This window comes from Carassius auratus, chromosome 13, assembly GCF_003368295.1.
Source record: "Carassius auratus strain Wakin chromosome 13, ASM336829v1, whole genome shotgun sequence".
Lineage (NCBI taxonomy): Eukaryota > Metazoa > Chordata > Actinopteri > Cypriniformes > Cyprinidae > Carassius > Carassius auratus.
In genome coordinates this window covers 8,539,196-8,560,950 of record NC_039255.1, presented here as the reverse complement: position 1 = coordinate 8,560,950, position 21,755 = coordinate 8,539,196, and the positions used below count along the sequence as shown (strand labels likewise).

Sequence of the window (21,755 nt, the reverse complement as noted above, 5' to 3'; positions counted from 1 at the left end):
TCCACTGTATGTTTTTAAAGTAGCCTACAACAAAGGAGTCAAGGAATACATAATCATTGTCATACATCTGGATTTTAAACACACCACACAAAAACAATGTCTAAACAAACACATGATCTATAATAGAAAGATTTTCCTATAATCAGTTTCAAGACAAAACTACTTAACATTCTGTGAACAATGAATGTGTCTTTACCGTAGATTAAGTGCAGAATGATAAATGTTAGTTTACTCTAAATGAAGCACAGACATTATCAATTATCCACACACGCACAAACACGCTATCCGTGCATTCTAACACCGAATGATAAGCTTATAACCAGCTATCTAAGACTTTCCAACCGTGCTAACAGAAAATTTCTCGGCTATTCTTTTCATGGAGATTCATCAAACATAATCTGGTTTCTGTCGCTCATTCTAATTAATTTTTTATCTCCTTAAATGGCTTGGCTGTACATCAGGAGAATGAATCCGGTTCGATTTAATGAGGATAATTACCAGTGTAAAAGGTGTAAATGAATAACCTCCATCTCAGTGATAATCCACACCAAGAGCTGGCTTCCACAAAAAAAAAACTGACAGAGCAGGACTACAGGAAAGGTGGGATGTTAATGAAATTAACAGGAGATTTGCTAACGTATTAAACTCATGGCCATGAGAAAAATATGTTGTTTTCTAAGAATTCGTGACCACGAGAAATGGATGTTGTTCCCTCAACCATAGGATATCGAGGGCATAACCTCACAAAGATGTCGTTACCTCGACAAAATGATCTCGTGGCCACGATATATCACATTCCTTCAAGTTATTTAACTTGACAAAACTATGTCAAAGTCCCTTAAAGGCTATTAAGGGTATTCTATAGTCTTTGACTAAGTGAACCGAACATGTCTCCCAGTCACCATAAAACAACCATACATTTAATACTGGTTCACTTATTTGTGAAAAATCCCCCTAAAATTTTAAAACAGTACGTATGAAAGCCTTGTTTTCGAATCAATATTTTAGTTAGATTTTGGTTAGCTTATGCGCTTCACAGAACTGATGCAAAACAAAGGATTCAAAGAAAATGTCAAAAATTCAGCAGGCTATTTCGAAAACAGCCATCGCTCATTTTAATATAGAGAAAAATGACACTGCAATCGAATCACAAAGCCAGGATTGTCACTAGCTGCATTGCTTGTTTCTGTTTCTGTTGTTTTTGCTGTTCAGGTATCTGGACTTCATATAAACATGGTATCACTTTACACACTTTGGCACATTCAAACAGTTGCTATAGTGATTAAAGACCAGTGCAAAGTGATCAGGCAGGACAGCAAGTGGCCACAAGATAATCACTGATATATGATACTGGCCATGAGACCTGGGTCCTCGTGCAAACTGTGCTGCAAGGAAATGACTCGCAACACTGAACCTTTATTGTAAACTCAAGATTCTAATTCGTGCATTTGGCACACACTTACTGTAAATCCAAAGCATCTTACAGTGCATCAGCTGCACACTTTTGATTTGAATCAAACACTTGACCTTGACATTGCCAATAGGCTAATTTTATTTTACCAGTTGAGCTACAGGAATACAACTGATTGCTTATCTCATGATAACAATGATCAACACTTTTAGAAGCTAAATAACTAATAAGCCGTACTGTCACAAGACTGATGTACATGTTTAATGGTCGAAATAGCCATGCTCAAAAAAACAAAAACAAAACAAACAATTCTAAGATTTTACTCTTGGAAAATAATATTTGAAGGGTTAATTTCTCTCATGATCCTTTAAAATGCACACTCAGCACTGATATACGCTCTCATTCCCTTTATAGGTGCACTACGGACTGTATTGTCTAGTCTCAAGGCGACTGATGGGCACCAGGAAACGTCCATTAGCTGTGAGATACTGAATCTAATACCCTGATTTCATTTAGTCTCTGGGTCACAGTTGCTATTGTTTTATCAGTCTCATTTGTCCTTTCTAAAATAACCTGACAGGAGAAGCCGGACGTACAGAACAGAGAGCACTATGGCAATTTTTAAGGGTTTAAATATAGCATGAACTTAAAAAATTTAGCCTACTGCAATCTTCTGTAATTTTAAGAGGCAGATTTTTATTATTTCATATACCTGCTTATATCTACTGTACTTCCCAGAATGTATTATAAACAAAGTTTAATATTCACAATTATTATTTTGGCCTGTAAATCAAATTCTAAAAGTCTAAATCTGTTAAGATTAATTATCTAAGTTGTTCCCATCAACCCTGTGCTTCATGTGAGCTTTTTACATATCTGTTGAATTCAATTTCAGTGAATGACTTTAGCTTTCCAAACACTGACAGGCTGCATTTAGTCTTTCTTCTTTTGTATTAGACATGCATAAATGGGCACATGCGCTTACCATTGCAGCAAAGTGAATGAGGTTTTTAGGACCTCTTGTTCTCAGTTGTTTGCAGTATCCATTTATTTAGTTTTCACTTGTAAACTAGAGCAACATGAGACAGCAATATTGTTTGAGAAGCACTTAGGGGAAACAAAGCATGTGTACAAAATATACAAACCATATGGCAATGAGAAAGAGTAATATAACCCATGCATGCTCCGGGTGATGCATTGAGCTAACAGACATTTCAATAGTGAGAAATATGCAACAACTGAGGAGAATGTAAATAGAATGTATCTTTCAATGGCAGGTGCTTTGGAAAAACAAGTGTTCTGTCTGATATCAGTTGATATGTGTGGATTGGGATGTTTGTTTGTCAGGAAAACAGTCTTCGAGAAAGTCACTAAATGTGAAGAAGTGAAAGAATACACACAATGTGCTGTCTGGGAACCAAACGCCATCACCTACCAAAGTGGAGCAGAAGAGGGGTTTGTGTATTCCTCTGCTATAAGAGAGGAGCTTAAAATCCAAGAGTCTGTTTGAAAGTGAATTCATTACTGTAAGACACATCATCAGTCTAGAGATGAACATGATGTCTGCTGATAAAACGTGTGTATAAAGATTTAAAGGGGTTACTGGGGGATTATGATAAATCATACACGATTACGCTTTTTAATTTTTAACAGATTCCTTGTTCATCTTTGCATGCTTAAACAAGTGAATGTTTTCATGTGACTTCTTGGCCTTCTAGGCTTTGAAATAGGTGAACTTGCTTTTAGAAACATAAAGAAAAAGAATTAGGTGTAATTCCTTTTTGGTTGTGGTTTGTTTACACAGTAAATAAAAAGAACCGAATGAGTACATTTATATATGTGTATATATGTGTGAGTAGATGCATATATTTAGAGTGTATATATATATATATATATATATATATATATATATATATATATATATATATATATATATATATATATATATATATATATATATATATATATATATATATATTGGAATAACATAACATCATAAATTATCATTTACACAATCACATTGTTACTGTTTTACTGATAAAATAAATGGACCTTTGGTGAGCAGATCAAGAGATCAATGGAATAAATCACATTATAATGATACATATAATTTATTCCTGTGATTGCAAGTCTTCATTGTGACATATTTTTTTCAGAAATCATTCTAATATGCAGAATTAGTGCTCAGTTATTACTAGTGCTCATTTATTATTAATGCTGCTTATTATTATGAATGTTCAAAACAATATGTGTTGCCTAATATTTTATGATTTCTTTTTTTTTCTTCTCATGATTCTTTTATGAATTAAAATTCCAAAAGAACAGCATATTGCTTTTCTTGTGGAATTTTAATGCATTACATTTTTTACTAAACAGTTTTTAATACAAATATAATATTTCTTTATTTTTACATTTTCACCATCCTTACAAGGAGAATAGGCACAAGAGACATATATCTTTCATTCATCTGCTCAGGGAAGTTTGATTCTGGGTCAGCATGGGCAGCATGTTTTCTGCATGTTGTTCAGGTGCTGAACTTCTCATCAGCCGGCTTAAGGTGGTTGTTTCTCAGTGGTGGGACATTCTTCAACAGAACACAGGGGACGGTATGGTGCTATTGTTGCAGAAATGCAAGTCAGTATTGAATCACAGCTGAGACGTCTCATTGATTCCTTGAAACAGCTGTTCTGCAAGCAGCTGGGTTGGGGGATGCATGGTAATGTGGAGACACACTAATAAGGTCAATACAAACACAATCCTAAAAATGTGTCTCATTATTCATCAGTGTTGAGAGCCTTGGGTAAACACAAAAGTGGTGGTCAGAAGAGTCAGAAGGTCAGGTGAGATATCACAAAGTGCTGCAACACCCTGCTTCAAATGAACTGTGCTTACAAAAGTATTAGATTTAAAGCATCCACAGGAATAAACATGTTGTGGACATATAGATAACTCTACAGAGACTCACATTTGGAGCAACACATGTAGCATTAATACCTCAACAAATCTCCCATATATTGAATATTTGTGGTATAGGGTGATTTGCCCTAAAGTGGGGCACTGCCTAATGTGGGACAATTAAGGTTTCGTGTTTGTAGCTCCCCCCAAAAATACATGAATGCCAGTGAAACTCTGTGTTACCAAAGCTGGGGACACATCCTGTTTTTTTTTTTTTTTTTTTTTTTTTTTTTTAAATGGTATTAGTTGTTGATTTGGAAAATCTGAAATGCAAAAAATCCCTATGCCACATTAGGGCAATTCACCCTATGCATTGGAGATCTGTAGTGTCAAAATCAATAATTTCAATAAATTTTGACTCAGATCATATTTATTTTTTACTTGTTGCAAGTATTGCGTATGCTTTCAATTCATAATTTATTGAAATGCATATCATTTTTATTTTTATTTTTATTTTGTTAAATAATAATTCTATGATATATGTATTTAAAAAGAATTGCGGCATGCATAGAGTGCAACATTCAAAACACATTCAAAAAGTGAACAGACAAGAAATTGTATGCAAAAAAAGAGCCATAAAAATAGGGCAAAATGTACTGTAATCTCGAAGAATTGTCTGCATAAATTGTCACAGGTGTTTTATTTGTATTTTGAATTTTACACTGGATTGCACTGTTTTAGAGTTAATGGAAATGTGCATAAAATCAATGGATAATGCCCCAGTAATAAGCAGTTATTTTACAGATGTATCATTTATACAGTGCAATATACAAAAGAAAAACTATACACACTTCAGAAATAAAAGACAAGACTCAAATATGACACAAAACCCCGTCAAAGTTTTTACATTTAGTTCAAATATTTGTCAGCCAGAACCCCGGTTCCTTTTTCTGTTGGCTTAGAAATGTCTGTGTCTTGTGTATCAAAAATGGTTTCACTAGCTAAATATTTTTATTTTAAGACTTTCATAGTATGCGCTATGAATCATCCTGAGAAATATTTAATAAAGTAGTCAGCATGATAATAGTATAATATTTACATTATAATATTATATTGACATTATTAATATCATATTTATTGAAATATATAGACATACAGTATATAGACAAAAAAGTGCCTTTTTTATATGAAAGTTTATCTTTATATTTTGTCGTCTAATTTGAAAGAAAAGTTAGTGCCCCTGCGATTGGTGAAGTACCCTGTGTAGGCTACTGTAGCGTGTTCCACAGGGAGCCCCTCAGAGTGTCCTGTCCGTCCTGGTGTGTGCTGCTCTAATGAGTGAGTGGGTGGGAGGGTCAGGCAGTGCGACAAATAAGGACACGGTTCCTGCACGAGCTTTCATTCTCACTTTTATTTGCAAGTGTGTTTTGGACCCACAGCTGCCTAAAATGCGCTAATTAGCCAAACGGGATTTGCTTTTGCGGTGTTTTTACGCTGGAATAATAAACTTTCTCAGCAAATGTAAGTAGCCGGTGTTCACCTGTCTTGGTTGCTGTGACTTTGTAGCTGTTTTTGCAGCGTAGCCTATGTGTTCGGTGTCATTTTTTTAATGATCATGTTTGATGTCATTTGAGTTGAACGCGCCACTGCGTGTGAATCCTGTGCTGCTGTCGTCGTTCGTGTTCTTTAGAGAGAGAGAGAGACTGAATGTTCAGCACTGCTGATTTATCATCACAGAAATTGCATTAAACAGTACCTCCTGACTATGTACATGACACATTTGGCAAGCAAATGTGGAAATTAAATATTTGTATGTATGCTTTTTAAGCACACTAATGAGGCCATGTGGTGTTTTATTGTTTTATAAGTTTTAAGAATCGCTTTTGGTTATATTGTATTTAAAGGGATGATTCACTTACATTTGCTAGTCCCCATTGACTTGCATAGTGTTTTGGTCTTTTTTTTTCATACTATTGAAGTCAATGGGGACCAGCAACTGATGGTGTTTTAGCACTGTTATTGATGCATTAATATGCTGATATCAAATATTGAACCCTCAAGTTTAGCTTCACATCACATCGAACACATAAAGAAAATGATGTACTGCTTCTTTTATTTGGATTAAGTGCAGATTAACTTTTCATAATCATGTTTTTAAGTCTAAGTGTGTATGAAGAAAGCAAAGTGTTGTCTTTGACCACTTCAAGTAAACTTAATCTTGAGGAAAATGTCTTTCTTAAAACTACAAACATTAGACAGCACAATTCGAATTGCACGTGTGACTTTTATTAATCAGTAAAGCCTTTAAAAGTGGGTGAAAAGTGCAATGAACTCATGACTGCTGGATGAAACTTTGATTTGACTTCATTTTTATTTAATTTAAGTGTTCTTTTTTCTTTTTTCTTTTTTTTTGGTGTTCAGTCACTACCTGAAATTGTGTAAAACACAATAAAACATGTCTAGAATAATAAATTCTATTTACAAAATATTTTTTTTTAGCCTTAGAGATCTTCAAAATATATATTTGATGTTCATTTGAAAGTTCAAACTTTGAACTTGAGTGTGATGTTCCCAGCAAACCAATTTAGCACATGATTATATGCAGAGATGCACTAATGATTGTAGCCTACAAAACTGCATGAGTTGCAAAACTCCATAGCACTAGTGTTTAATTATTTAGCGCAATTTGTTTGCCCTGTTACTTAAGAGCTCAATAACAACAGTCAGCGGTGGGTAACGGATCATATTGGTTTACAGGAATCTGGCACTGGGTCCCCAGAAGCACCTCATGCTGGAAACTTCCTCTGGCCTGGAGTTTATTCTGAGGAGTGAAATGTCACACCTGACATTTTGCTTTAAGACGTTTCACCACATAATTAAAGCGCCACCCAGATTTGACAAAACATGATATTTTCCTACATGTTCTTTTAGACAGAGTAAACCGTATTCATTTGATACTGAGTGTGCTTGAATATAGGACTTTAAAGTTAGTTTAAATCAGCTGTTCATGAGTAAAACATATTAAAATTGTGAGGTCAGTGCAATCAGTCATCATTCAGACAGTGACAAGTGTTATTGTGTTACACAGAAGAGCATCAAAGAGTTGTAAAAGTGACGTTGTTTTCTATTTCTAGGTTTTCAAGGGGCCCTCTCTCATGTGCCAAAGACGACATGATTCACTGTCTCAGATGGACTGTTTTCCTGTGGATTGTAAATAGCATTCCTTTTACTTCAGGAATGACAGTGAATGAGCGAATAGGTTTGTATGCTGTCACCGAAAGGTCCGCTCCAAGATGTTTGCTTATTCTTGTCGGTTTACAAAAGGATTGATTAGAAGCGATTACATCTGTTTGGTTTTTCGAGCCTTGTTGGTCTCGGTGGTGACTTCACCACTCTGGTGCAGAGCGCCGCTGTCCTCACCTTTAATTAGCGCTCTGTTTTAGATTTCTTGTTTGGAATCCTTGTATGCAAATAAACTGTTTGTGATGAAAGACTTTGCACCCTTCTTTAAGAAGCAGGGACTCTTGCACAGCTATTTGAAATTCCTGCTGGCGAGGACATGGCGACAAACCCTTGACCTGGGTGGCATTAGCAAGAAGGCACAAGGACACATCCGGCTCTGGTGTTATGTGTCCGATAGAATTGCTTTATTGGCCCCATTCAGATTAACCTTAAGGAATATTATTGCACAGTGCAAATGCCCACGAATGAGAGCCTGAAGAAGAAGAGGACAGGCAGGCAATATTTTTGCCAGCTGAGTGAATTGCTATCTCCTGTGATCCACTGTGCAAGCGTGACATCCAGGAAGAGATTTAGAGAGGATTTGCAGCATGTGTCCCGTATCCTTAAGGGTCGGCAGTTTGCCAGCAGATGTGCTGATTTTTTGAATTTTCTGATAATGCTGTGCGGGTGTTCGGCTGTGGAAGTAGATATGTTTGTGTGTTTTTGCATTTTTGTCTGTGTGAGCATCCTTTTTTAGTGGGGGGATAATTGTTGTTGATGAGGAGAATTCATCCTTCAGAAATATTGGGCTGCAAATGACATGGGAGGGGAAAATCATAATGGTCGATTATTCCCTTGAAATTATAATTGCGATTATCAATTACGATTTTTATATGAAAATAAACAAGCTGAAAACACTCTAACTTAAAGTGCTATTCAATAGTATTAAGCCAAATAAACATCGGATTGGTTTCTTCTTTAAATGATAAAAAAAAGTACAATATATGAATGGCATTATAATGTTATACTAAAACAATAGAAAAACCCTTAAGATGACATGTAGAAATAAAATATATATATATTTTAAGCATGCAGAATAACTTAAGTGGACTTTAAACGATTAATTGCCGCTTTGAACGATTACGTAAATGTGGCATCCATAACTGAAATCGTGAGTAGAAATTCGATTAATTGTGCAGCCCTACTCCAGTGTCATTTTTGCTCGATATTACTTGTTTGGAGGTGGATTTTTACTGACATTTTGAATTGTGTTCTCCTGGCAAATGAATAGGTGTTTTAAATATCAGACTGGGGCAAGTTGTCACATTTGCTTAAAATTAAGTTTTATAAGGTTTATTAATTTACAACATCTGTCAACCAAAGCAGTGGGAAGTAAAAATCCTATTAATTTTCTCTATAGGGGAATTGATTTTTAACTACAACTTACAAACTGTTAAAGATAGAACTACTGTGAGTTATGAGGTTGTTAATTAATTAATGGTATATGCTTTCGCTTAAGCTATAAGCCTGTATTGTTTTAATTTATTTTTTGTTGATTCATAACAGCATAATTTCAGGTGAAAAAAAGGCATTACCCATAATTCTGCAAAAAAACCTCCACCACTCAAAGAATTGAAACGAGCAAATCATGCCAAAAGCTATTCAGATTATGTAATACTTTCTACGCTCTGAATACTTAAATATTTGTGTATATATATATATATATATGCATGTTTTACAATAAATGTAAAATATATTGTTTCTATATACATAATCTTTGATCATTTTTGTTCCGACTGTTATTCACAATGCTTGTAGGTGATTGTATTTATTTGCCTCCACTAAAAGAAAAGCCCTGCACAAACTTACACCTGTTTTCTTTTTGCTTCAAATTCTTTCTTTCTTTTTTTGTGCCTTTATATGTGCCTGGATGGTTTGGTAATTTTTTTTTTTTTTTTTATTTCCAGAAAACAAAGGTGAAGAAAAAATTGAATGGGCGCAATTGCGCTTGAAGTCATGTGTCACAGCTTCCAAATCCAAATGCTTCATCAGATCACAAAAGCAAACAAAATACTGTCCTGTACTGTACAAAAACCTAACCTTATTCAGTGGAGGAATAAGTGTGACACTAGCTGTGGTCTTCTTTATACATAACCAGTTTTTAAAAATCAATTCAGTTGCTTCATTGACACATAATATTCCTTTCCTCTGCAGATCATACATGTCCACCCATGAAGCTGGAAGACAAGTGGGATACCAATGTGAACATTCACAGAGAATTCACAGGTATAAACAAAGAATACTGTATATACAAATAGAAATCAAGCACAGCTTGTCCTCACGCAGTGCTGTTAAACATCAAACTGGTTGTTTAAAACATCCCTAACGTTGCACATGGCTGAAGCTGACAGAGCAATTTATCCAGCTAATTTAGCATTTCCTGAAGGAAATGCCAGTTCTTGTAAATCAGCTAAAGAATACTGTCAAATTGTAGGTAAAAATGTGTTTCTGTGAAATACAGCGTGTTTGCTTTGTGTTGGCAGCACACAAGAATCATCATCACTTGTGACAGGTGTAAAGATGGATGTACCATATCAAAAATTTGGGGTTAAGATGTTTTTAAATGTTTTTGAAAGTCTCTTATGCTGACCAAGGCTGCATTTATTATAAATATTATCTTTTTGTAACCTTATAAATGTCTTTATCCTTCCTGAGTAAATATGGATTTTTAAAAAAATAATCCCAAACCTTTGCACTGTAGTGTTAATAGTTAAATGGATAGCAAGAAAGAAAAGGCTATTCTCTATAGAGCATCACAGTCCCGCCCACAGCCCGAGAGAGCTTTGTTGCCGGAAGTAAATTTCCCATTCATTTCTCCTATTGACTTTCGGAAAAATCTGTATCTAAAGAGTTTTAGAGCATGTGTGAGGATAACCAGCTACGGCTGAACTCATAAGCATATAACATATTATTTCGAGTGAAAAAATTAAAAGAAAATCAAAAAAAAGTCAAAGGTACAAGACTGTGTACATATTTTCATTTCGAGCGCAGGAACTACTCATCCCATAAACCACCTCACTGAATTCGACTGAAGCCACAACCGCGAACGAGCCTTTTGAGCGACTTCCAAATCTGATGACTAGGCTAAATATTGTTTTGACAGTGGCATTATAAAATGCTTGATATGACTCATACCATATGAAGACTACATTAGCCTTGCTAAAGTGGACGATAATGCTAACTAATGTTACCAACCTCCCTGCAAAACTCTCATAGCAGCCAAGGAGATCATGATTGCACTGATAAGTCTACCATGCAAAAACGCAACACAGGTTATTATTTTATTTTTTTATTAATGATCTTCAGTCTTCACGGACCTTCGCGGGGTTTTACCAGACGGTTACACGAGCTCCACCAATCAGATGCATCACTGTGGGATTGTGGGATTGTTCAGGATTGTGGGTAATGAAGTACTTAGCCAAGACATCGCGAATAAAAGGCATTTATATCAAAACAATGTGTGCCCCATGATGCTTTTGCGCTTATATGAGCATATACTATCGCTTAGTACAGCCGTAGCTGGTTTTAAGTCTAACATGTATGGTTACATTTTTATGCCTTATACCCCAAATGTCAATGCAGAAATTGCATTGAATTTTTACTTAAGGCACCAGCTGTGGGCGGGACTGTGATGCTCTATTTCATACACAAATGGATGAAGGAAAATGACCAACCACAATTTGATATGTAAATACCACAATGCCATCATCAGTGTACTGTAGGTTAGATTTGAATGCTAATTCCTGTCAGTGCTAATTCTGTCAGACACCAGGAGATTGTCACTTTAGTTTAAAAAGGTATTTATGAAGTGTATTAAAAACAGTTCACCTAAGGCTAATAAAAAAAATAAAAATAATAATAATTCTTATTCTAAGTGCAGAAGTTTAGAACAAGCCCCAAACCAACAATAGTGTTGCCTTGCTAAAACTAATCATTCCACATAAAAGACTACACGTGTGTTCAACAGTTTGTAGGGGACAACATTTAATGAAAATTTCTTTAGCCTAAAGCTAATGTTGTTCCTTTAGCAGGAGGTAACAGCGCTAAGGTCATGTTCTCAATTCCCAAAATGTTTACGCAATGTAATGTAAGCTGCTTTGGATAAAAGTGTCTGGCGAATGCACCAATGTAATGTATGTTTGTCTTTTTCTTCTCTTGTTTACAGGGTTTGATTTAGCTGAGAAGTTTCTTCTCAGAAAAGGCACGGTGACAGACAACAGGCTGTTGTTGAGACTGGGGAGTAAACCGTTGTTTAAACCAACAGAGTAAGTTCCGCAAGTGTTGATGTGGTTTTGATATGGTGCCATTTATTTTCCACTCGCACATCACTCAGAGGATTGCTTTGTCTGAAAACAATGTTAACTAAGCTGAAAGTTGTTGCAGCAAACGTGGGCATCCATATGGATGTTTATGTAGTTTGGATGTGATCTACGATGTGCAGAATTTTCTAGCATCTGGAGAGCAGAAATTAGGGCAGTTCCTTGCAGAATCACTGCTGTGATGAGCATGTTATTATTGTAGTTTAAATTAATGCCTACATCCACATGTTGCGTGTTTGGGTTAGCATTCCTGTCAGCTTCTCATATAAATTTCTGTACGGGACAGAGCGTGGGTTACCTCACCGAACAACTGCATTCTCAAAGAGGTTTGTATGAGTTTATACCACTCAAAATTTGAAAATATGCCAGCCCGTTATTGGGTTTCTTGTGATGCAAACCAATATTTTCCCATGCTTTTTATCTTGCTTTCACTTTAACTGACATCCGGTCAAAAACTCAGGAGATGTCTTGTATGCTTTTAATGGTGTGTTGACATGGAATGACTCAGAAATCACAAGCTTGCTGGGATAATTCCACTCGCATTGGTTAATAAGGATAAACTGTGAGGTGAGACATGTTGAATAATTTGGACAAAATTATTTTGCTGACCATGGGCAGTGGGCTCGACCAAGGACAAGAGAGGTGACTGTAATGGAGTACTGCCTAGAAGACAAATCAAAAAGTAATGGGGAATCATGTCCTGTATGTTAATTGCCTTAAAATGACATTAATAATTAACAGCTCAAGGGTGACACTGAGTTCAAAGAAGGCTTCTGTGTTAGTTAGACTTTTCAAATATGTTTTATCTACGTCTAACAGCCTTGGACATGTACCGTTATGTAGGCCGTGTTCTGTCAAGGTCAGCTGTCCAAGCCGCATGAACCCACAGCATATTCATGAGTCCAAAGAGCTCAAATTGATGCTCAAAAGAACTCTTTTGTATTTTGCTGAAAAGTGGGATTGTGGCAAGTTTCAGACTAAATCAAGGGTGGGAAGACTAGAGTTGAAATTCCCCACTTCCGACCTCAAAGCATTCCAATCAGTCGTACGTCACAGTAAAATGCAAACAAAATAGGGTGGTGCCATGACTTATGATAATTATGTCACAAACATAAAAGTGTGGTGTTTGTACTAAAAACATCTGACAAAAAAATAAATAATAATAAAATAAAACAAGTTGTCATTACATTCCTGTACCTCAGACGTGGTGCTAGCAACGCCTAGGGTTGGATTTTCAGGAAATGTATGAACTGATAGTTTAATGTAATGCATGTCTTCAGATACAAGCGTCTGCTAAATGCATAGCCCAAATGTAAATTACATCAAACACAATGACTTCTCTTCATTGTGATGCTGTGAACATTACTAATTTCATATTTTTTGGCTATAATTATTTTTAATATAGCCATATTATATAATATATATAATATACATTATATTATTATTATTATTATTATTATTACTAAAAAGACTAAAAAGTATTTTGACACAATATATCAAACCTAGTGACATTAATTTAAGAAATACAGCACAGGCACGTTTCACATGCAGAATGTAAATTTTGTAAACACTCAAAATTCAGATAAATTTGCTAAATTTAAAAATAATGACATAAAATACAATCTATCAAACATTTGGGACAAAATTTGTATTTTATTGTATTGTATTGTATTTTTTTCATGTTTTTGATTAACCTTGTTACTTGATGAAAAATACAGTGACACCACTAAAATAAAAGTATTTGTAAAATGTATGTTTGAATATATTGAAATAATACCGTAATAATAAAAAAAAAAAATGAAGATTGTAAAATCTACATGCATACTGGTGCCACAGCTGAATTTTTAGCAGCCATTACTCCAGTCTTCCGTGTCATACGATCATTAGGAAATCATTATAATGTGCTAATTTGGTTCTCAAGGAACATTTCTTATTATAATCAGCGTTGAAAAGAAAACCGTTATGCTGCTTCATATTTTATTCATATTTATATTTTTATTTTATTATTTTTGTGGAAACCGTGATGCATTTTTCAGGATTCTTTAAATGGGACGTTTCATAGAAGCAGTTCCAAAGTGCAGAATTTATTTGAAAAAGGAATTATTTAATAACATTAAACTGTTAATGTCTTTACTGTCTCTTTTTATTGATTAAATGCATCCTTGGTGAATAAAAGTATTAATGGATTTGAACAGGGTTTTTTTTTTTTTTACCTTTTCCTGTGATTAAAATCACTGTCCCACACAGCATCTCATTACTTATTGCTTTTAAGATGCTACTGTAAGCTTTTGGACACTTTCAGTATGTTTCTAGTTAATGTGATGGGCTACATCTGTGTAAACTTGAGGAGAACTGACTACATAAATCCATTTAAAATGTCCCTGAGACCAGTTAGTTAAATGTAATCACCAGAAGAGGCTCTGAGAAAAGTTCCACCGTAATTTGTTTTTGCAAATGTAGCTTGGTTTGATCATTTGTTAATAAGATTAATCCATTTTTTAAACGTCCAATATTTCGGGGCCACTATTTACACTGTATAAGTACACTGAAGTAATACATTGTTAAACGTTTGTAGGTCATTTATTCCTTTGTGTTTCATCCTAGTCTTTAGTTCAGTCTAACTGATTATTCTCTGTGGTTTCAAGCACACCTGCTGGTTTGGCCGTAAAGATTCGGCCTCCACGCATTTCACCAGTGAAAAATAACACCTAGTCATCAGCACTGGGAAAGGGAGGATATTTTTAGCTTTTTTTATACAACTGTAAACACATTGTTTGCTCCACGGGACCCTGCAGGAGCTATGGGTCACAGATGATTTGCGATCTGTTGCTCTATCTGACTCTTGTTGGTCAGCGGCCTACTTTGGGGCCTTCTATCTTCTGCTCAAACCTGCCCTCAGGGACAAACTGTGAGTCTCTTTGGCTGGAGATGGAGTGCACTTCTTAGAGATGAGAATGACTAGTTGTCTACATGGACCCCCATTCAGACACACACTCGTACTAACCACTGCCAGACCTCAATTAAGCCGAACTCTGACAGGTGATGGCATTAGTCAGCTGGATGTGATGGGGGGTGGAGAAGAGGTCATAGAGCCCCCAGCACAAACTCCAGACATCTCTCACTTTACTCGCAGGAAATGCAGCCGGGCCCCATCGTCATGTTGATAAGGTCACATGGAAAGAGAAGGCTCCATTCCTCCAGACTATTTTCCATTCGTTGTTTCACAGATGACTCTGCTAAGATGTGCTAATTGCATGTTTGGTATTGATTTTTGTGAGAGGCAAGAGTGTGGGGACGATCTGAAAAGTGTTGGGGGAAGCACAATATAAAGCTTGGATATTAATTGTGTGACAAAATGTTTGCCTGGTAGTCAAACATTATGACAACTGAGTTATTGAAAGTAAAGGTTGATGAACAGGCACTAAGTAGGTCTATCTATTGTATTTGTTTCTGTAATTGCTGAAATTCTGCCTTTTCTATTTGGCTGAATAGATTATTTTTAGATATATTTTGCACTATGGACAAAATAAAACTCTGATTTTTTTTAAAATCATGTCACGTCACATCACACCACCAAATTGTTGGGGACAAACTTTAATTAATTTGTTAATTTTAAACTAAATATATAATATAATATAATATAATATAATACAATATAATATAATATAATATAATATAATATAATATAATATAATATAATATAATATAATATAATAATGTTAAGCGTGGGGGAACAAGCTTAGGCCACTGTGGGAATGCAAAAAAAAAATGGCATTGGCATTTTTTTTTTTTTTTTTTACAATGGCACCATTTGTTTGCTTATTAATCTGTATGTTTGAGATTAGTTTAATATGGGCTGCATTAGAGTGTTACATCCCATCCTATTTGGCATATGGCTTCTGATGTCCCTATTTAACAGCTCAGTGATGAAGTGAATTGATATCATGGTGCCCAGGTTGGTGTGCTCCGAAACACTGCACTCACTTATGAGGTCTCACTCGACACAAGTCCATTCCAGCGCCTGGTCATATCAAGTCTAATTTAAGGCTTCATTCATGAAATATGTTACTCAGCAATTCCAATAAAGTCTTTATTCTCTCATTTTCTACCTGTTATTGCCTCTTTCCTTATAAAGATAAATGTTAGATTGAATTTTTATAGTATTGTCAAGCCCTTCCAAGAAGACTGACTTTCTTTTGTGGAATGCAAAGGAGATGCTTTAAGAATATTCTTTAATTTTATGAACATGCCATATCTTCAGAAGCCAGATAATATTTTTTGGAGAAATTCACTAAATATTTTCACCATCTACTGAATTTTTTGTTCCACTGTCTCTTGAGCATGAGTAAGTGATGACTTGTTTTTTTGACCAAATATGTTTGAAAACTGTGTGGTCAATATTCCGGCCATCGCCCTGTAATACATCTATTTTAGTTTCCCATAAGCCTTCATCTTATCCAAAAGCATTTGATTTTGCCAGTATGTACATGTACATATACTCTGACTATATATCATTTTAATAATGTGAATTTTCCCCACTGTGCCTGTGAAGGCAGGAGACCTGCTATGCAGACGTTCCTAGAGAGAATAGAGAACGATATATGTGAAAAGAAGCTTATTTTCAACATGTCTCTTGCAAGTCTGATCTCTCTCTTTCTTTTTCCCTTCTTTTCTGTCCTTTTAATGTATTTATAATCGAGATTTTCCCATTGTCCGTTTTGCTGATTGTGTTTGATGAAATGCCAGTAAATTACCAAATAGCGTGTCAAAGAAATGTAAAAGGAAAATGGGAGTAATTATTTCTGTAACACTTACAGTGTTAGGAGATTCACTTAAAAATGTAATATTACTCCAATATTACTTCAAGTCACTGATGCAGTATTTCATTCAGATGAGTGAAAACATCTTATTGGTTTCAAACAATAGCCAATGAGCTCTGTTTATGAAAGGACACATTTACAGTGTTTTCTGATAAACTCATCTGATGAATCTTACAGGAAAGGCTAAAGAGGGAAAAATACAGAGGAAAATAATGATGCAAATGCACTTGGCTTGTTGAAGTGTTTAAATGAAAATAGCACTTCTAGCTGAATTAAAGCAGTAATTGAACATGTTTTTCTAGAACATTCTTGTTATTCTCAAATGTAGCGTTAATGGGGTCATATGATGCAATTTAAAGTTTTCCTTTCTCTTTGGAGTGTTACAAGCTGTTTGTGAGTGGAAAAGATCCCTAAAGTTGCAAAGGCTAAAGTCTCAAACCCAAAGATATATTCTTTATAAAAGTTAAGACTCATCCACGCCCTCCTAAAACACCTCGTTTAAACATGCCCCCACATGTCTATGTCACTATGTGGGAAGATTTGCATAACGCTGCCCAAAAGTTCACGCAAAGAAAGAAGGCATAACTCTTATTTTAGTTGTTGCCACTGCCGCCATGTTGTGGAGACGCTGAAAGACTTTGTTTGGCCTTCCAAAAGAGGACACAACTACAAATCAGTGTTTTAGTTGTATTTACAACACCGTTCCAGAACAGTCCAACCCATATATTCAGATATGTGCAGCACATTTTATGAAGGACTGTTTCCTGATACTGGGAAAGAAGACTACAGTGCCAGCTGTTCTGACTTACAGTATGTAAGTATTTTAACATGTGTAAAGAATTTGTCACTGATGATTCAATGCAGCACGTAAAAAGACAATTAAAGTTATTATAATCCGAATTGCATCCCCACTGGATGCTGCAAATGCCTCGCTTTTAATAGGTTTTATTGCCGTTGTCTTGTCGCGGCGGTGTCGTCAAGGGGCCGTCACATGCATGAGGTATTCAGCCAATCACAATATAATGAATAGCTGGCCAATCAGAGCGCACCTTGTTATTCAGACTGATGAGTCTTATAAAAAATCTATGCATTTCAGAAAGGTGGGGCATTGATGAGAAACAATAATGTACAGTATGTAGGAAATAATGTGAACCTTAAAACGCATAAACACATTTCATTACACCAAATACACAAAATAATGTTCTTTTAAGCAACATCATATGACCCCTTTAAGAAGTTTGATTTGTTTATCGAGTCATTTTGTTTGGACTAGTCATGTGCCAGTTCTAAAACAATTCACTTATTCATTTATTGTCATTCATTTACTATTATTCATTTATCCATTTCTTTCTATATACATTATTGTTCAAAAGTTGGGGTTAGTTGGACCCCAATAAGGATACTTTTATTTATCAAGGAATCTTAATAAAATGGATTATAGTTTCTACAAAAAAATTAAAATTAAACAGCACAGCAGATTTCCTCATTCTCAGTAATGAGAAATGTTTCTCAAGCAGCAAGTTAGCATATTAGAATGATTTCTGAAGGATCATGTGACATTGAAGACTGGAGTATTGATACTGAAAATTTAGCTTTGCTTTACAGGAATAAATAACATTTTAAAATATATTTAAAAAGAAAACAGCAGTTTGAATGTTTTTACCTTTTACTGTGACTTATTTAAATTAATGCTGCCTCAACTGGTAAACGGTCATGCACTTGTTCTATTGTTCTACTTTTTATTTTGATCAACTTTAATTGTAGATGTTGATGTCGTGTCTCTTTTCTAAAGATCTGTGTTCCCAAATGGAATTTCTCATGAGTACTCCATTATTGCCACGTTCCGGCTCAGAAAAACCACAAAGAAAGATCGCTGGTTTGTTCTGCAGATCTTTGATCAAGATGGAGATACGCAGGTATGTGAAAAATCGATGATTTTATTTAGATCTGTATGTTCAAAACCAAGAACTCCTGCAAGACTGGAAAAATGATCATTATATAAATGGTACTCTCTTGCACACAGTGATCGCTTCAGACTTCAAGTCCATCCCTTCTCTCTCCTTCATTTAGGTCTCACTTATAGTGGATGGAGCTAAAAAAACTGTTGAGTTTTTGGCTCAGGGTTTTCTGAGAAACAGCCTCCTCTACGTGTTCAAGAACCGAGACCTGCATGCCCTTTTCGATCGACAGTTCCACAAGCTGGGTGTGTCTGTTGAGAGCAATGCGGTCTCTATCTACCTGGACTGCAAACTGATTGAGCGTCAGGTGACAGCTGAAAGGTCTGGCATGAACGTGAGCGGACGCACATTCATCACCACTCGAGTGGAGGATGGCCGTCCAGTGGATGTGAGTTGTGGGCGGAGGTTCTCATCACTTGCTAAATCAGAGTATGAATGCAAAGCTTAGGACTTTTAGTGATCATTAAAGCCCTGTCAAACTATGGTGGAAACCACTTATAGTTTGAGGGAACTTCACTAACTTCATGTCTGAACCTGATGCAAGTGAAACTTGAATGGTGTACTCATTCATTTACAAGTGTTCATGTTCATAAATGTCAATTTACCGTCACAGATTGAACTTCAGGAGATTCTGATCTTCTGTGATGCTAGAATAGCCGACCTGGACAGATGCTGTGATTCTCCTGGAGTTACGGTAAGATGTTCGGGTTTATGTTAATGAAGACGCGATGATTCTTCCTAACCAGCCCGTAATTTTACACTAAAATTAGAGGCTAGACATAATTATCAAATAAAATCTGGACAAATAGTACTCCTGACACAACCGAACAATTACAAACTCAACTCGCAATTGATTTTGATAGAATTTGTTGTTAACATATTGCTCAGCAGATGATTTGATATATACGAATAAGCATAAAAATACATTGTGCACAGAATTGGATTAAGTACATTTTGTATATTCAAGTTTCCAAAAGAACATAGAAAAACAGTATAAAAGTAGTCTATTTGCGTTCTATTCCATATTTTCTGAAGCCTCATGATAGTTTTGTTTGAGAAACAGACTTAAGTTTTAAGTTGAATCATCTCATTGCAGTGCATTATGGGATTTCCTTCTCTGCAAAGGATACTTGCAATTCTGCCTTTGAATTTGGCCTTTTATTCTACCTTTTGAAACTATATTAAAATGCCATCCACGTAAGCAAAGATGTAGATTTTGGAATAGAGCCATAGCATGTATTGTTCTTGGATCGATCTTTTTCACTGTGGACAAAGCCCTTGAGGGCATCCTTTAAGCTCGAGTTGCTTTGGTCAATAATTTCTGATTAATTAAAGGCAACATTCTGTCTTAAACGAATGGATTAGAGAAAATCCACATTCCTGCTCAATGCTGTAATTGGTACATGGTCTCTACAGTTGTGTGCTAATCCCCCTCTTAGCATTTGAGATAATGTTTCCTTAGTATTTTCCACATGGAAGTGGAATGGTCCAAATGGCCATTGGGGTGGTCGTGTAATGCCACCCCAATCTTCAGGGGCTGCAGTTTATAGTTTGCAATCAACTTTTTTCAACATTGATCATAGTAAGAAATGGTTCTTGATCAATACATCAGCATATTAGAATGAGTTGTGAAAGATCGTGTGACACTTAAGAAATGGCTGCTGATTTTTTTTTAAACCGAAATTAATTACATTTTGAAAAGTATTAAAACAAAAACTTATTTTAAATTGTGATGTTTCACAATAATACAGTTTTTACTTAAATAAATGAACCCAAACTTTTGAACGGTTGTGTATTTTTGCAATTCTTGACAGACTTTTAAATTAATTTTCTTGCAGTTTTGGTTCACCAGAAGTATTTAAACAAATTATGCTGAAGAACATTTGCAAATGCTGCTGCCAAAGTCATTAAAGTTGAGCTCTAATGCTGTTCTTTTTTTGCCCACATCTTTGATCATATTAATAACTTTACAGAACCAAATGATATATGTTATGTAGCTCAGTTTGCCAGAGTTATGGATTTCACAAGAAGATTTGTATGCGTATATTATGCATGCATAATGTAGAAAATCTCCATAAATCCCATCTTCAAGGAATTCCAAGTGGATAATTGATTATCTTGGTCTATATTTTAAGACTTTAACAGTAGTCCATGTTTTTATTTTTAATCTGACCAGTGTGAACCTGTAGTGACCCACAACCCCACAGCGGCCCCAATGGTCACAGGATACCTCCACAGAATGCTGTCAATGCCAGCCCAGCTGCCCACCGACCAATGCCACTGTCCTACTCTGAAGGTAAAGTTAAACCATATAGGCATTTTTTAAATGAGCGAGTTAGTGCTCCACAATGGATCCTGAGGTAATGCCGCATGCAAAATGAATGGCCAATTAAAGCACATTTATGGCAGTCTGTATACCTGGATGACAGCCAGAGGCAGAAATAAAAGCTTATTAGAAGCAATTTAGCACAAATAAGGGGGTGTTTGGGCACAGACATGCACTTCATCAGTGGGCGACGTTCAGCTAATCTCTTCTGAAGTACAAAGAGCCAGAGTTCAGGCTTTAGACTGCTCTTTGAATTTTGATCACAGCATTTTAGACCTGATACAGAGAGCTGATTTAACATATTAACATTGCATAATGTGACTTATGTGTATTTGAAAGGGGGATCAAGGGCTTCCGGGTTTGGCAGGACATTCTGGACAAAAGGGAGATAAAGGAGACATGGTAAGGAATTGGTTTCATCAACGTCACACATTGATTTTATTTTATTATTATTTTGTTCTTTAATAACACAAAATTGCTTAGTTCTTTGTTTATTGACATTTCATAGATTTTTCCGAGTGCATGTGCATTACAACGTACACTCTGTTTTTTTTAGAACAGGTTTCTAAAATTGCTTTATGGCAGTTTTCTTCTCATGATTTTTCAATAACTTTAAATGTTCGCCTATATATAATTTGTAGAAGGCTTTAGTTTTTGTTGTTGTTTTTTGGAAATTATAAATATAATGTTATTATCCAGATTTTTGGCTTCTCTGTAAAGCATGCCATGTTCCCTTCCTTGTGT

General features: G+C 35.5%; 1 protein-coding gene across 2 annotated transcripts in view; it reads left to right on the top strand.

The window, feature by feature from the left end:
* Window positions 1-5,625: 5,625 nt before the first annotated feature.
* The window catches only part of LOC113112522 (collagen alpha-1(XIX) chain-like), a 174,610-nt gene continuing 158,480 nt past the window's right edge, over window positions 5,626-21,755 (top strand). The window contains exons 1-10 of one of the 2 annotated variants that reach the window (XM_026278187.1): window positions 5,626-5,827; window positions 7,441-7,565; window positions 9,496-9,504; window positions 9,743-9,814; window positions 11,754-11,853; window positions 18,520-18,643; window positions 18,798-19,073; window positions 19,299-19,379; window positions 20,862-20,981; window positions 21,351-21,413. In XM_026278187.1, coding sequence (XP_026133972.1) covers window positions 5,826-5,827; window positions 7,441-7,565; window positions 9,496-9,504; window positions 9,743-9,814; window positions 11,754-11,853; window positions 18,520-18,643; window positions 18,798-19,073; window positions 19,299-19,379; window positions 20,862-20,981; window positions 21,351-21,413 — 972 coding nt within the window. In that variant the 5' untranslated portion in view covers window positions 5,626-5,825. The remainder of the gene's footprint in view (window positions 5,828-7,440; window positions 7,566-9,495; window positions 9,505-9,742; window positions 9,815-11,753; window positions 11,854-18,519; window positions 18,644-18,797; window positions 19,074-19,298; window positions 19,380-20,861; window positions 20,982-21,350; window positions 21,414-21,755) is intronic. The other variant, XM_026278188.1, reaches the window with a different exon arrangement.